The sequence below is a fragment of the Mobula birostris genome, chromosome 2 (genome assembly GCF_030028105.1).
Source record: "Mobula birostris isolate sMobBir1 chromosome 2, sMobBir1.hap1, whole genome shotgun sequence".
Classification (NCBI taxonomy): Eukaryota; Metazoa; Chordata; class Chondrichthyes; order Myliobatiformes; family Myliobatidae; genus Mobula; species Mobula birostris.
In genome coordinates this window covers 142,406,425-142,422,594 of record NC_092371.1, presented here as the reverse complement: position 1 = coordinate 142,422,594, position 16,170 = coordinate 142,406,425, and the positions used below count along the sequence as shown (strand labels likewise).

Below are 16,170 nucleotides of genomic sequence, written 5' to 3'. Positions count from 1 at the left end.
TTCAAAAGGAAGGTTACATGGAACGAACTTATAAAGGTATAAAATTAACAATAAGTTTAATCTGCAGATTCTCAGTGTGCACTACTTTGTTGAGCTGCCATGGTGGTACCTTTCCCTCCCATTTCCCCATGTTAAATATCGTCCGTCCAAAGATAATTTTGAGTTCTGATGTTGAGTCTCCTCCTCAATTGATATTGTTTCTATTATCGCTATTACATCGAGTTTTTTAAAATTTTGTTTCAGATTTCCAATAACTGCAATATCTTATTCATTTTTGACTTTATTCAGACTAAAGAAAATAATTGAATGCATCAGAAGTCCATTGTTTATTCTTTGTATCCAAGATAGTTCTTATATTTTATAGATTTATTTGGCAATAAATAAAATAACTCAATCAGTGCACTTGAATCATGATAGCATCCAGTTATGAAATGGATGCACTTTTCTAGAGGTTGACGTGATCCAAACCAGGTTAGGTTGGGTTGTTGACAATCTTGACAATCCATTTGCAAACATTTCATCATGAAGCGACATCAGAAGTACGCTGTTTATTTGTGGTGTGTCCTCTGAATGCTTGGCCTTTATATAATTATCAGTCAGCTGATTGGTTGTTGTTACAGAAACTCAGTTGTGCCGTAGGGAGGGGGTCTCATCACTGATTGGTTGTGTGGCAAACTCTGTGTTGTGCTCTGGAATTTTGCCCATATTGGCTTATAAATAGAATTGAGCTCTACATGATCCAAACTAATTTGAGACCGTTTAGAAAACCTGGCTCTCTGCTTCCAGCACAAGCCCCATCATTGTCTGCAAATGTCATTAATTTAGCCCTGACTTTTGAAAGAATTGAATATGTTATGCCAAAGTTGAAGATTGATTTTTGTCCTTGGTGAAGTACGGCCCCACAATCTCTGGATTACCCCAGTAGCATGTGCTAGTCAGGGCAGGAATAGGATGATGGTACAGAAGAATGAGTGGCTGAAGAAGTGGTGTACGGGGCGGGGTTTCAGATTTCTGCATCATTGGGATCTCTTCTGAGGAGGGTTTGTTCTGTACAAAAAGGATTGATTACACCTGAACCCGAGAGGGACCAATATCCTTGTGGCAGATTTGTTAGCGCTATTAGGGAGGGTTTAAACTAATTTGGCAGGGGGATGAGAACCAGAGTAATAGGACTGAGGATGGGGCAGTTGGTATACAGTTGGCATACGTTGTGCAGTGAGACTGCAAGGAGCAACAGGCAGATGATGGGGAAAAATAGCCACCAGTGGGATGAATTGAAGTATAACATGGGGCAAAATGGAAAAAGATGACGAATACATTTAGGTGTTACATTTGAATGCACGCAGTATACAGAATATGGTAGATGATCTTGTAGCGTAGTTAGAGATTGGCATGTATGACGTGGGCGTCACTGAGCCGTGGCTGAAAGAAGATCATAGTTGGGAGCTTAATGTCCAAGGATATACATTGTATCAAAAGGACAGGCAGGAGACCAAATCATTGGGTGAATCTGTTGGTAAAAAATGAAAGTAATCCATAGAAAGAGGTGACATATGATTGGAAGATGTAAAATCGTTGTGGGTAGAGTTAAAAAACTGCAAGGATAAAAATACCCTGATGGGAGTTATATACAGGCCCCCTGAATATTAGCCAGGAAATGGAATATAAATTTCAATGAGAGGTAGAAAAGGCATGTAATAAGGGCAAAGTTATGATGGTCATGGAAGGTTTTAATATGCAGTTAAATTGGGAAAATCATGTTGGTGCTGGATCCCAAGAGAGGGAATTTATAGAATGCCTACAAGATGGCTTTTTAGTGCAGTTTGTGGTTGAGCCCACTGGGGGGAAAGGCAGTTCTGGATTGGGTGTTGTGTAATGAACCAGAAATGATTAGCAAGGATGATAGTAGAACAAGAACGTCTAGAATTTCTGGGGGCAGTTCAGAAGGGACAAGATAGATACATCCCAAAGATGAAGAAATATTCTTAAAGGAGGATGTTGTTATGTAAAGATTTTTAGTGCACTTTTGTTTTTAGGTTTTGGAATTCAGTATAATGTGTTACAGATTTCATTAAGCATAAAATGCCTCTTCATTTTATTTGCGAAAACCTACACTATTGCTAAGGAGAAGGTGCTTGGGAAGCTGAAGGTAGATAAGTTACTTGAGCCAGATGGAGTATACCCCAGGGTTCTTCCTTTCTTTTTAAATCTTTTTATTGAATTAGTACACAAAAGGTAAAACATATAGAAACTAATACACTGTTGCGATATAAATTTACAAGAGATATTAATACATAAAAAACAATACAAACAGTGCAGTTTAGTTATAAAATAACGAGGTAATATAGTAGTATACTAATTTTCCATATATATCAATAAAGAGAAGAAAAAACCCAAAAAAACCCCAAAAAAACCCCCACTGTGCAACTAACCTAAAAAGCAAAGCAAAGCAATGGGCTAACTAGGTACCAAGTAGACTTAAACAACTTAAACAATCACGTCCTCAAACCCGACCTCCATTAATAACAGTTAAAAACCAAGAAGGGAATGTAAATATGGTCAAAGACAAAAAAAGAAGTTACATTAAATGAAAATGTTGAATAAAAGATCTCCAAGTCTGTTCAAATTTAACTGAAGTATCATAAAGATTACTTCTGATTTACCCCAGGGTTCTGAAAGAAGTAGCAGAAGGGATTGTGGAGGCATTAGTATAGATCTTTTAAAAAAAATCACTTGATTCTCCAGTGTTTCCAGGGGAGTGGAAAATTGCAAGTGTCGCTTTGAAGCTTGTCTAATATGGGGATGTTTCCTATAGTGTCTAGAACCAGGGGGCATAGTGTCAGAATGGAAGGTGTCCCTTTAGAACAGAGATGAGGAATTTCTTTAGCCAGAGGGTGGTTAATCTGTGTAATTCATTGCCATGGATGGCTGTGGAGGCCAAATCAATGGGTATATTTAAAGCAAAGGTTGATAGGTTCTTGATTCGTCAGTGTGTCAAAGGTTATGGTGAGAAGGCAGGAGAATGGGGTTGAGAGGGATAATAAATCAGCCGAGATGGAATGGTGAAGCAGGCTTGATGGGCCAGGTGGCCTAATTCTGCTGCTATGTCTTATGGTCTTGTGGTCTTTAATAAATAGCTTGCAGATGTGGGAGAGATGGTAGAAGCACTTATCACAAAACTTTGAAACATCTTTAGCTATTCAAATTGTGCCAGAGAGCCGGAGAATGTCAAATTAGCACAGCTGCTTAAAATTAGATAAATGTTTCAACCTCCTCAACACAGCTGGTGAGTAAGCTTCTAAAACAACAGAGAATAAAGTTACTTTTTAAAAAGACAAGGATTAATTCCGAAAAAACTAGCAGGAATTCGAGAAGGCAAAGTGAACAATAAATTTAATAGTCTCCTTGGAGAATGTAAGAAGGAGCATTTTGTGTTCGTAAATGTGCGAACAGATTTTGATAATTACTGCTGTTTTCTAAATTTCTTCCTGCTACCATTTCTAAATCCATACCGGGGATCACTGAAGACCTGTGATTTATCACAAAAATTAGTTAGTTTGAGTTATTGATCCCTCAGGATTAATAAAATATGACTATTATAGATTTGAAATGGGGGAGCTCAAACAACCCACAGCTGTTGGGTATTTTGTACATTCTCTACATATTAAAAGGTGTTGCAGATGGCAGGCTTGTGGTCTCCCTTCAATGTAAATATTCTTGTATCCCTCATGGATCTACGGACATGCATGATTCTAACCCGGCTGAAAGCTGTTTTTATTAACAAAAGTTAGACATGAGACTGCAGATGCCAAATCTAGAGCAATGATGCTGGTGGAACTCAGCCTGTATCCATGAAGGGAAATGGACAGTAAAGGTTTTGGGTTGAGAGCGAGTCCAGATGAAGAGTCTCAACCTGAAATGTTAACTGCACATTTCCCTCCATATGTGCCTGACTCACTGTGTTCCTTGCACCTTTGGTGCTAATACAGACAGCAACTTTATTTACCAAAATTAACAGCTGGAAACATATTCAAATATAAGTTTTGTAAAGTGTGTTCATTTTGTTGCACATTCCTTTTAAATTTTGTCTGAATATAATTTGCATTTATGCAACTGTTCCATTGTAAGACCTTTACTCATTCATTCATGATCATTGGACTTGGTGTCCTCCTACCTGTTAACCCTCCATTCCATCTAGACTTGTGTATTATATACACTGCTGGCTTAGGCACCTTGAACTAAATACACTTGAGCTTCATCAAGCACAATCAGATAGTGTTCCTCTACTCATTGTTCAGAGAACAACCTGGAACTGCCAAAACCGGTTTCTTTTCTCCACTCCAGCTACCTCCACTCCAGTCCCCATCTGAGAAACCACTAGTTTCTTTATAACTGAGATTGAAATCATATGACCAAATGCTTTTTCTCTCTTCTGCACATGAAACTAAAACTCCTTTCAAGAATAGAAAATAAATAAATCTGCAAATGTTGGATATAATTTTTGTTTCGGTTGTCAGTTCTCCCTCACTTTTGCTTTGAAAACTGACACCCCTCCACTGTTTTCATCCAGTTCTGAGTTTTACCCTGACTTGAAACGTTAACCAGTTTTTCTTTCTGCGGATGCTGTTCAACTGGCTGTGTTGTCCAGCATTCTTTGCTTTTGTTTCTTTTTCCAATATGTATCATTTTAATGTGGTTTTGTTACCTGCAATTTTAATTATTCCAATACCATTTTAACTGTTCTCATAATGTCCTGCTTATTTGTATCTTGAGGAAAATCATAAGAACATAAGAAATAAGAGCAGGAGTAGGCTATCTGCCTGTAAACTCAGTTCCATCTGCCTGCCTTTTCCCCATAACCCTTAATTCCCTTACTATGTAAAATTCCATCTAACTGTATCTTAAATATATTTAGTGAGGAAGCTTCAACTGCTTCCCTGGGCAGAGAATTTCACAGATTCACCACTCTCTGGGAAAAACAGTTTCTCCTCCTCTCCATGCTAAATCTTCTCCCCTGAATCTTGAGGCAATGTCCCCTAGTTCTAGTCTCACCTACCAATGGAAACAACTTTCTTACTTCTATCTTACCTAACCCTTTTGTATGTTTCTATAAGATCCCCTCTCATTCTTCTGAACTCCAGAGAGTATAGTCCCAGGCGACTCAATCGCTCCTCATAGGTTAACCCCTTCATCCCTGGAATCAATCTGGTGAACCTCCTCTGCACTGCCTCCAAAGCCAGTATATCCTTCCTCAAGTATGGAGACCAGAACTGCACAGAGTGCTCCAGGTGCGGCCTCACCAGTACCCTGTATAGTTGCAGCATGACCTCCCTGCTCTTGAATTCAATCCCTCTAGCAATGAAGGCCAACTTTCTGTTTGCCTTCTTAATAACCTGTTGTACCTGCAAGCGAACTTTTTGCGATTCATGAACAAGCACACCCAATCCCTCTGCACAACAGCATGCTGCAATCTTTCGCCATTTAAATAATAATCTGCTCTTCTATTATTCCTTCCAAAGTGGATAATCTCACATTTACCAAATCATCAACAGATTTGGAATATTACTCAATTCTGATTCTTACTGGAAACCTATATTCACTGGCCACTTTGCAGGAAAAGAATAATCCTTCTGGATAACAATCACCTACCACTGCAACAAGTCTCCAGCAGACACAGTTTCACTGGCTGTCCAATGTACTTTGGAGCACCTAGACAACAGCAAAATATACGTTGAGCTGCTATTAATCAATTATAGCATGACATCCAATACTGTCAAGCCCTCACAAACTTCTAAACTTGGGCCTCTGTACCTGCCTCTGCACTGAATCCTCAGCTTCCTCATCAGGAAAACCACGATCAGTGCAGTTTGGTGATAACATCTCCTCCTCACTGACAACCAGCACAGATGCAGGTCGAGATGTATGCTTAGCCCACTGCTCTACTCTGTTTACACTCGTGATTGTATGGCTAAGCATAGCTCAAACACCATCTATAAATTCGAAGATGACGCCCACTGTTGGTGAAAATTCCAGAAGGTGATGATGAGGAATGAGGTGGATCTCCTCACACTCATTGTGAGCAAGTTCAAGGGCTTGATGATGAGCATCAGGAAGGACAAATTGGGAGATTACACTCCAGTCTTCATTGATGGGTCAGTGGTGGAAAGGGTGAGCAGCTCACGGTTCCTGGGTGTCAGTATCTTAGAGGATCTGTTCTGGGTCCTGCACATTGATGCAATCTTGAAGAATGCACATCAGCAGCACTGGTTTCATCAAGAGTTTGAGGATATTTGCTATGTCACTAAAAACTCTTGCTAAATTCTATAGAGCACGACTGGCATTGAGACTTGAGTGCACAGGATAACAGGGGACTGCGGAGGGTTGTAAACTCTCCCAGCTCCTGCACGATCACAACTCTGTCCACCATCAAGGACATCTTCAAGACGCAGAGCCTCATGAAAATAGCATCTTTCATTAAGGACTTGTAGCATTCGGAACATGCCCTCATCTCATTACTACCACCAGGGAAGAGGTGTAGGAGCCTGAAGGTGCTCAACAATTCAGGAACTGCTTCTTCCCCACCTTCGTCAGATTTCTGAATGGTCCATAAACCCACGAACACTGTCACATTATTATTTTAATTGTGTTTGTTCTTACTTTATAATTTTCGGTCTTCACACTGGTGCAAAACGACATTTCATGTCATATAAGAAAGTGATAATAGATCTGTTTATGACTCTTTTCAACATCCAGTGATTCCACCACAAAGCTAAATCCTATTTAATAGTGGAATTACCTCTGATGCTTAAGGAGATTACTACATCCTGTCACTTTCAATGAATAACATCTGTGGTTTGTAATCCTTTCATTGGCTAACCACACTCTGTCAATAAATTAAATCACTTTTCCTTCTGAAATATATGAACTATTTCTGTGGTTTAGGTGCACCAATCTTTTTTACTGTTGGCTACCTGTCAAGTAGTACTCAACGGCATGATGCACAGGATGCTTGTCAGCGGCGATGAGTGAAACGGTTACCTGACTCAATTTTTGGAACCATGACAAAGCATCCTTGGTCAGTGTGCAATACATTGTGAAGATTGATGCTTACTATCATCGCTCCTGAGAAAAGATGACTATTTATGACCTCCATGAACCAATGTTTGGGCATTTATCACCCTTAACCTAGAGTAGGTCACATGGTCGGCCCAACATTGTGGACCAAAGGGCCTGTAATGTGATGTAGGTTTCTATGTTCTTATCGGAGGAACCTTTCCTCGGCATGGCCTCATGCAGGGGATGTCATGCCTGGCAAATGTATTAGAGTTCTGTGGAAAAACGATCAGCTAGAGTGTATAGAAAGAACCAGAAGATCTATTCCATTTGGATTTTCAAAGGCATTTGATAAGGTGTCACGCCAAACATTACTTTTCAAAGTAGAAGTTATCACCTTGGAGAGGGAAGTGATTATCCAGCAGGAAGCAGTGAATAGGGATAAAGGGATTACTTTAGGCTTTGCAGCCTGTAATTGGTAAGATGTCACTGGGATTAATGTCGGACTGTAGCTGTTAACAGTTTTGGTTAATGAATTAAGAAAGGAAATGTACTGTAATGGGGGAAGGTAAACAGTGAAGAGAATACGGACAGTTTACAGAGTGATTCTAGTGGGTTAAGGGAAGTGGGCAAAAAGTTGATATGGACTATAACTTGGAAAAATGTAGTTTATTTCAGAAGGAATAATAAACAGCTTATTATTTACAAAGAAAACCTGCACACACAAACAGCTTTGGTGGCCCTGGTACATGAAACATAACCAGCTGACAGATACAGCAGGTAATTGGAAAGATTAATGGAATGTTGGTTTGTATGGGAGTATAAAAGTATTACTCCGACAGTACAAGGCATAAGTGAGATAAGCTATGTACAAAGTTAGCTCCGTGGGAGATGTTTCTGCTTGTGGAACGCTGTTGGACTGGGAGGCATCTATTTAATATTCAGATAGGGGCAAGTCTCTGGGATTCTTTGCCTCACAGAGCTATGGAGTCCAAGTCCTTGAAAATATGCAAAGCTAGTAAAATTTGATTTTAATCAGTTGGGGAGCTGAGGATTACAAGGATAGGGCACAAAATTTCGATTAGCTGTGATATTATTGAATGGAGGGCACCTGTTCTGATTTCTTATCAGCTAAAGGTTGTTTTAGATAGATAGATAGATATACTTTATTAATCCCGAGGGAAATTTGGTTTCGTTACAGCCGCACCAACCAAGAATAGAGCGTAAATATAGCAATACAAAAACCACCAACAATCAAACAACAAAATGCAAAACTATGCCAGATGGAAGATAAGTCCAGGACCAGTCTATTGGATCAGCGTGTCTGACCCTCCACAGGAGGAGCTGCACGTTCGATGGCCACAGGCAGGAACGACCTCCCGTGCCGCCAAGTGTTGTACCACGGTGGAATGTGGCCAAAATCCAACAGTAAAAAGTTCAATATCCAGTCTGCAAACACGTTCCTCGATCGTAATATGCCCTGGATTGAACCATCTGTTCTTAACCAGATCAGTAAGCACCCAATTCCTACACTTACCACTCTCAGTGCACTTCCGGTCAGCCGGAACGGTATTACCCACTGAGCTCCTCTTCTCCATAAGTCTCTGTTGTCTCGACCCGGTCCTCTTTCCTCAACTTTGTGATCCCCCTCTGCATCCTCTGTGTGTTTTCCTCCGGATTTCAGCAGGGGTGTCCGCCGCTCTGCTTGCTATAAACCAGCCGGCATTAGCTGGTTTCTGGAATATACAATGTGACCTTGCTTCTGTCCCGCGTGTCGGGATGTAACCATTCCCAGCGCTAAAGAAAACCCAAATAAAACTCTCTCTACCAGCATGTTAGAGAGGGTGCAGCTTCGACGTGTTACCATGAGAGAAAAAAAATACAAAAAATAACGTAAATTAAAAGGTAAGAAGAAGAAATTAAGAATAGATCAGAATGGCTGTACCAGGCTGCATGCACGACCTTTGACAAGCAGTTATCGAGCAAACATAGACCTTTTGAACTAGTCTTGCACAAATTTCAGCCCAGGTTATTAAAGTCATTTTCTAGAAAGCACTTTGAAACAGATTTTTACAGCAAATCAGTAGTTACTTGTTCATTATTATTGAAGTTTTTTATTTAATTAAACTGCCCAGCCGCTACATTTTTATTAGTTCATACTTACTTAAGCCCATCACTCCTACTGGGGCATAGGCCACCAACAGTATCTCACCAGAATCCTCTGTCCTGGGCCAGCTGTTCACATTGTCTCCAGGTGTAGCCCATCTTGGTGTGTCCTTCCTCTCTCAGGGATGAGGTCTTTGGAGCTTCTGTTGACATTATGTTTCTGTACTATTAGCCAAGTAACTAAACCATCATATTTCTGCTGGTATGATAAGGTGTAACATCTTTTGGTCTCCATGTAAACATCACAAACTCAATAAAACAAATATATTAAAAAATTGACCTGTATGTAATTCTAAATAGTTTGAAATAAAATTATGCATTTTCTATGAAATTGCCTTTTTCATTATGTATTTTGAGATGACTGGGAATGTCTGTTACAACAAGTGAAAGTAAACAAAAGTGCAGACATCAGTATTGTAATTAGTCCTGTTGGACACAAAATTCCTGTAATTAATAGTTTAATTTTCTTCTCTACTAGAGAGGCATGAGGTGTGGTTAGATGAAGGGCCCGGTGTGTCATGCACAATACTATAAAAATTGAAAAGTGTGTGTAAAGTAACAAGCTAAATCAAAGAGTGTCATTAAAATGATGCCAAACAGATTTTAAAATGCTAAAGATTGAAACAGAAAGGGCAAACAAGAGAGATGAGGAAATCAAAGTCGCTGGTGAACGCGGCAGGCCAGGCAGCATCTCTAGGAAGAGGTACAGTCGACGTTTCTCGGCCCGAAACGTCAACTGTACTTCTTCCTAGAGATGCTGCCTGGCCTGCTGTGTTCACCAGCAACTTTGATGTGTCTTGCTTGAATTTCCAGCATCTGCAGAATTCCTCGTGTTTGAGATGAGGAAATCTGCAGTTTGCTGTAGTTCTCATGAAGAATGTATTGAAGTAGCAATGGTACTTTGATTTTGGCACAGTGTGAGAGCAGGGTGGAGGAAGATCGTGCAAACTTGCAGATTGGATGTGAGTGATCAACATTGTAATATTAATAATGAAAGAAAGTTGAGGTGAAAAACATTCTGTCAGGTGGCGAGCTTTCTTATTTAACAAAGGAAGTGCTGATTACTATGCCTGGGTAGTTCCACTGAATTTTGGACTAAAGGTGGATCTCATTTCTGGATTACCCTCTTTCAGAAACAAAATTGTTGACATTAATTGGATTTCTGTGTAATTAGATCTATGCATGTTAGTGTAAACTGAAGGTTGGATGTTACTGGTCCAATCTATATTGTGTAGTTATGGGTATGAAAAATACAAAGCATGGCTCGTACTCTGATCACAAAATTCATGTAAAATTAAGAAACTGGATGGAATCCATATTCATGGGAAGGTACCTGTCAACTATTAACAACAGAGACTACCTTGAATGTTTACCCTGAAGTTTAGATACTTTGAGAAAGAGCGCCACAGTAGCATAGCAGTTACTGTGACACTATTACAGCTAGGGTGTTCCACAGTTTGGAGTTCAATTCTGGGGTCATCTGTAAGGAGTTTGTATGTTCTCCCTGTGAACCATGTGGGTTTCCTCCAGGTGCTCTGGTTTGCTCCCACAGTCCAACGACATACTGGTTAGTAGACTAGTGTTAAATCGGTGGGTTGCTGGGCAGTGTGGCTTCTTGGGCAAGAAGAGTCTGTTCTGTGTTGTTTCAATAAATAAAACACATAGTACAGTTGGCCCTCTATATCCGCGAGTTCCGCATGCGCAAATTCAACCAACCGCGAATCGAGGAAACCCGGAAGTGCTCTTCCAGCACTTGCTGTTTGAGTATGTACAGACTTTTTTTTCTTGTCAGTATTCCCTAAACAATACAGTATAACAACTATTTTACATAGCATTTACATTGTATTAGGTATTATAAGTAATCTCGAGATGATTTAAAGTATACGGGAGGATGTGCGTAGGTTATCATGGATCGGGATTGAAAAAAAACGAAGTTCTCTTAGTAAGTCGGAACAGGTACATCTGGTTTTATTTAGCGTCAATTAGTCAAACGTTTGTCTTAGTATATAGAATATATTTTACCTTTCTATGCATATAAAACACTTAAGAAACGTATGTTTCAGCGCCGGGTCGGGAACGGAAGTTCCCGAGTTCAATCCAGTGACAGACCGCTCCCGAGCGCGCTCTCCATCTGTGCCGGGTTGATGTGGAGGACCAAAAACCCAAAACCCCAAAACCCGATAATTAAACCACTGCGTTGCTTAGTAATAATTGTAGCTTTAATCAGGCAGGGCCTTTCTCATTTTATCCTATAAAAATGGTTCCAATTGTTGACCGACTGTAGCCTAATGCTTTTCCAATGACCGATGGCGTTTCACCTCTTTCTGATCATTTTATTATTTCCACTTTAAATCGTAATTCTGATTATTTTTGTGAACAGAAACACTGCGGATTCAGAGCTCCGCCACCGGGTCCTAATGCCCACTGCACTGAGACAGGTTAAATAAGGTCCAGGGTTCCGCTGGGTCTTAAGATCCACCGCATTGATACAGATTGAATAAGGAACTTGAGCATCTGCGTTTTTTGGTATCCGCGAGGGGTCCCGGAACCAATCCCTCACAGATAAGGAGGGCCAACTGTACATACAATGGGCACATGAAATCATGTCATTTTATACGGAAGACTTTATGGAACTACCTTTATTTCTTGCTCAGAAACTGAAGGGAGATAGAAAGGTACTGAAATTCTCTGTTACTAAATCTCTGGATGAATTAATTTTAAATTGTTTATGTGGTTGACATGGTGCAGTAGGCAGTGAATAGCGTTCTAATTTACAAATGTTGACATGAAGTTCAAAATAATGCAAGTATAGTCATAGGTGTACAAAGAGTGATCAACATATTGAATGGTCCTCTGAACAGACGGGAAGCAAAATCCCTGGAGTTTATTATGGGAGGATTCCATCTTATAATATTAGAAAGCATGGTAGAGGAGGCTATGAATGTATACAGGTATATTTGTTAAGTAATTGTCATATTTGACTTTGTTATAATCTTCTTGATTGTCACAAGACAGAGTACTTTCTGCAATGCAGTTCAGTGTACCCAAGAACTCAGTCATTTGCTTTTCAAAATACAGTTTCCCCTGTAAATAAATGAGATCACAGAGCAAAATTAGAACGTCACATGGAATAAATATGTTCTAGTCAGTGTGTTCATGTTATGAAGTTGTGAAATAATCCTGAGACATATCATCTCAGTTGATTCATGAACTCTTCCATATTCCATTTCACAGGTTGAAGGGATGATAATCCTGATGCAGAACCAATCGCATGACATATGGAGCAAGTTACATTGAATGTTCGTGAAGATATCGTGTTTGTCCATGTTACAAAACCACCTGCATCAAAGGACAGCCAATTCGAAGGTTTCATTACATCCTAAAGAAAATCTCAAGAGCTCAGTGGGCAAGAATTGCATTTTTCTTCACGGACAAAACCTGTGCGTTGGTTGCCCTGAGCACCTTCTTTACTAATTCATGAGCCAGAGGGATGCAGTTGCTCAGCTTTCAGAACGGCTTCTCATAGCTGCACACAAAGGCCAAACTGAGAATGTTGTGCAGCTCATCAACAAGGGGGCCAAAATAGCCGTCACCAAGGTAACAACATCAAGTGTTTGTGTGCTTGCCCATGTTTCTGTTTCTCCATTGTCTAACTTAGATTTTCAGATTAGTCACTCATTTCTTCGATACTAAGTGGCATTGTTAACCCCCAGATGCAGTGCTTGACTTTTAACAGATTATTCTCAGAAAAAGTATGAGCATTCCGGATTTGAAATTGCACTTCACTTGCAGAAATAAGAATTGAAAATTTCTTTATTTTTGATTCACTTTTGAGATACTTCATGGTTTTTATGAATGTTCAGCAAAATAGATGTACTTGATTATCGACAGAGATGCATTTCTTTCAATATATGAAAAAGTATAACTATAATTATGTGAATATTCAGAATTATAGTAACTTAGCGTGATTTCCACCAGAATATCACTGTTACATTCTTCTCGGCACATCTCACAAACAATGAATTGTTAGAGTCAACAAGCTTTAATATATCTGTAGCAGAAGGCACGTTCTTATTTATGGAATTAAATGTTTTGATTTTCTGTTTTTTGTATAATGGCAGAAGAAACTAGCATTAAATCAAAGTCCCTTTCCAATTATCAATTCAACTACTGGGTCGTTTCTATGGACTTTTTTACGTGAACAAATTGTTAGCCTCACGCTCATTCCCTTCAGGAAGACTAACTAGGTACAATGCTGTGGCCACCATTTTGCTGCCAGTAGATGAGAGTTTCTACCCAACTAGAATCAGAAAATGCTTGCAATAGCTTCACTGCCCAGTCCTATGCTGTTATCTCTGGTGTCCATTGATATCTGTCTCTGCCTGTTCTCACTCTAACCCATTTCGCCTCTACATTATGTTCCTTAGCAGCAGCATCTGAAAACACATCTAGACCCATCTCTCTGTATCTCTCCACATTGTTTAAATTGACAGACTACTAACCCAGCATCCATTTCTAGATCAAGAGATACTTACCCCAGTCAATGGGAGGTCCAATGGCATTGCCTTAAATTCGAGACAAAAACTCAATTCCTTCGCTACTAATTTCATCCCTCACCTGGTGACTAACTAAGGTTGATATACACCCTCGCCAGTTATGATCATAAATAACAGAGACTTGAGTTTCCAACCATTTTCATTGAACCCTTTGCAAGCTCTTCATGACCACTACCAATCTGTTCTTTCTTTAGCTCATTTGCTAGTAAAACTCTGATACTTTGCAATTGCAGTCTTCAGTCTTGATTATTTCAATGCATCTCTCCTCTCCATTTGCCCCCTCTCCATTCGTCCGTTTGCCCCTTCCAACCCCCCCACCAACCCTGGTCCAACCCCCCTCCAACCCTCCATCCCCCTTCCACCCCTCCTTCACTGATTGTCCAGACTCTGCTACATAGTGATTATTTTATTACCCCGTTTCATTCACTCAACCTTCCTGACTCGCAGTTAGCTAATCCATTCAACCCTCTCCACTCCCTATCACTGTAATCACATTCAGTCCTACAGTCCACTAAGATATCCTCCAATGTTGAAGCAGAAATTGTTTCCCACTGGGAGCCTAGTCTTTAGCTGCTAACTCCTCTAAGCTCTGGAATTCTCACTCAAAATCTCCAAGTCTCTCTATTTTTCTTTTCTCTTTTGTGACACTCCATAAAATCTTTCATCCCTGAAAGGATGTCAGGGTTAATGTGTGGCCTAGAGTTTAATTTTGCACAATAGCATTCCCTCAAGGCAACATATCATTGAACTGGATTAATGCTACTGTAATGCTGAAAATAATAATTTGTGATAACCGACAGTATCACAGCCCAGTTTGCCAAGAATAGAATTCTAGTCACTATTCACCAAAGTATGAAGAACGTGTAGCCATTTTAATAAAAAAAATCCAATCAAATAAAAAGAGACTAGATGCAACATTACATTAGCTGACAAGGCCATTGAATCATTAAAGGAGAAAAGTTTAGGCTGCAGTTGCTGCTTTTAATCTGTGAGCAGCATTTGCCCTTGTAGCTGCAATGAATGCCAGGGCTCAGTCTAAAACAGCAGAAGCCTTGAATGCTTTGTAAAAGATCTGAATTCATTCAAAACTTTTCTGTGTTGCCTGGACACCAGAAATTCTTTTAATCAAATACCTGAATCAGAGCTGTGGCTTGTGTCCAAGCACTTATGAAAGAGTTTCTGTTCACTGGCGTTGTCACAAATGTTTTCCATGTGCTTCAGAGCAGGGTCCTGATTTGGTGTTTCAACATACATTCATGTGGTTCCCCGGATAGCAATTCATTGTGTGTGCAAAACCACCAATCATTCTGGCTCATTATTTTTCTAAAATACTTGTGTGTTCTCAAAGATAATGTTTTTAGTACTTTCATTGATGGACTATAACTGCTAAACAGATCATGGCCAGTAAATTTTATATTAAATACTCTTGACAGTGGCATGCAGAAGTTTGGGCATCCCTGGTCAAAATTTCTGTTACTGTGAATAGCTAAGCGAGTAAAAGATGACCTGATTTCCAAAAGGCATAAAGTTAAAGAAGAACACATTTCTTTAATATTTTAAGCAAGATTACTTTTTTATTTCCATCTTTTACAGTTTCAAAATAACAAAAAAGGAAAAGGGCCCGAAGCAAAAGTTTGGGCACCCTGCGTGGTCAGTACTTAGTAACACCCTCTTTGGCAATTATCACAGATTGTAAACGCTTTCTGTAGCCAGCTAAAAGTCTTTCAATTCTTCTTTGGGGGATTTTCGCCCATTCTTCCTTGCAAAAGGCTTCTAGTTCTGTGAGATTTTTGGGCCATCTTGCATGCACTGCTCTTTTGAGGTCTATCCACTGATTTTCGATGATGTTTAGGTCAGGGGACTGTGAGGGCCATGGCAAAACCTTCAGCTTGCACCTCTTGAGGTAGTTCATTATGGATTTTGAGGTGTGTTTAGGATCATTATCCTGTTGTAGAAGCCATCCTCTTTTCATCTTCAGCTTTTTTACAGACGATGTGATGTTTGCTTCCAGAATTTGCTGGTATTTAATTGAATTCATTCTTCCCTCTACCAGTGAAATGTTCCCCATGCCACTGGCTGCAACACAAGCCCAAAGCATGATCGATCCACCCCTGTGCTTAACAGTTGGAGTGGTGTTCTTTTCATGAAATTCTGCACCCTTTTTTCTCCAAACATACCTTTGCTCATTGCGGCCAAAATTCAGCGTCAGATGTTTGCAAAGGAACATCTAAACAAGCCTGATTTATTTTGGAAACAAGTCCTGTCGACTGATGAAGTTAAAATAGAGCTTTTTGGCTGCATTGGACGAGCAACCAGCCACAAGTAGAGACAGGTGCAGTAGCAATGCCTGGAAGTGAGACAGCAGAATCTCAGCGGAACCCAGCACCGACAGGTG

At 39.9% G+C, this 16,170-nt stretch overlaps 1 protein-coding gene across 6 annotated transcripts in view; it reads left to right on the top strand.

The window, feature by feature from the left end:
• The window catches only part of ankrd6b (ankyrin repeat domain 6b), a 185,008-nt gene that overhangs the window by 100,055 nt on the left and 68,783 nt on the right, over positions 1–16,170 (top strand). For 5 of the 6 annotated variants that reach the window (XM_072277847.1, XM_072277810.1, XM_072277818.1 and 2 more), the window contains one exon: positions 12,454–12,816. In XM_072277847.1, coding sequence (XP_072133948.1) covers positions 12,697–12,816 — 120 coding nt within the window. In that variant the 5' untranslated portion in view covers positions 12,454–12,696. Of the gene's footprint in view, positions 1–11,833; positions 11,895–12,453; positions 12,817–16,170 lie in introns of those variants that run through there. The other variant, XM_072277842.1, reaches the window with a different exon arrangement.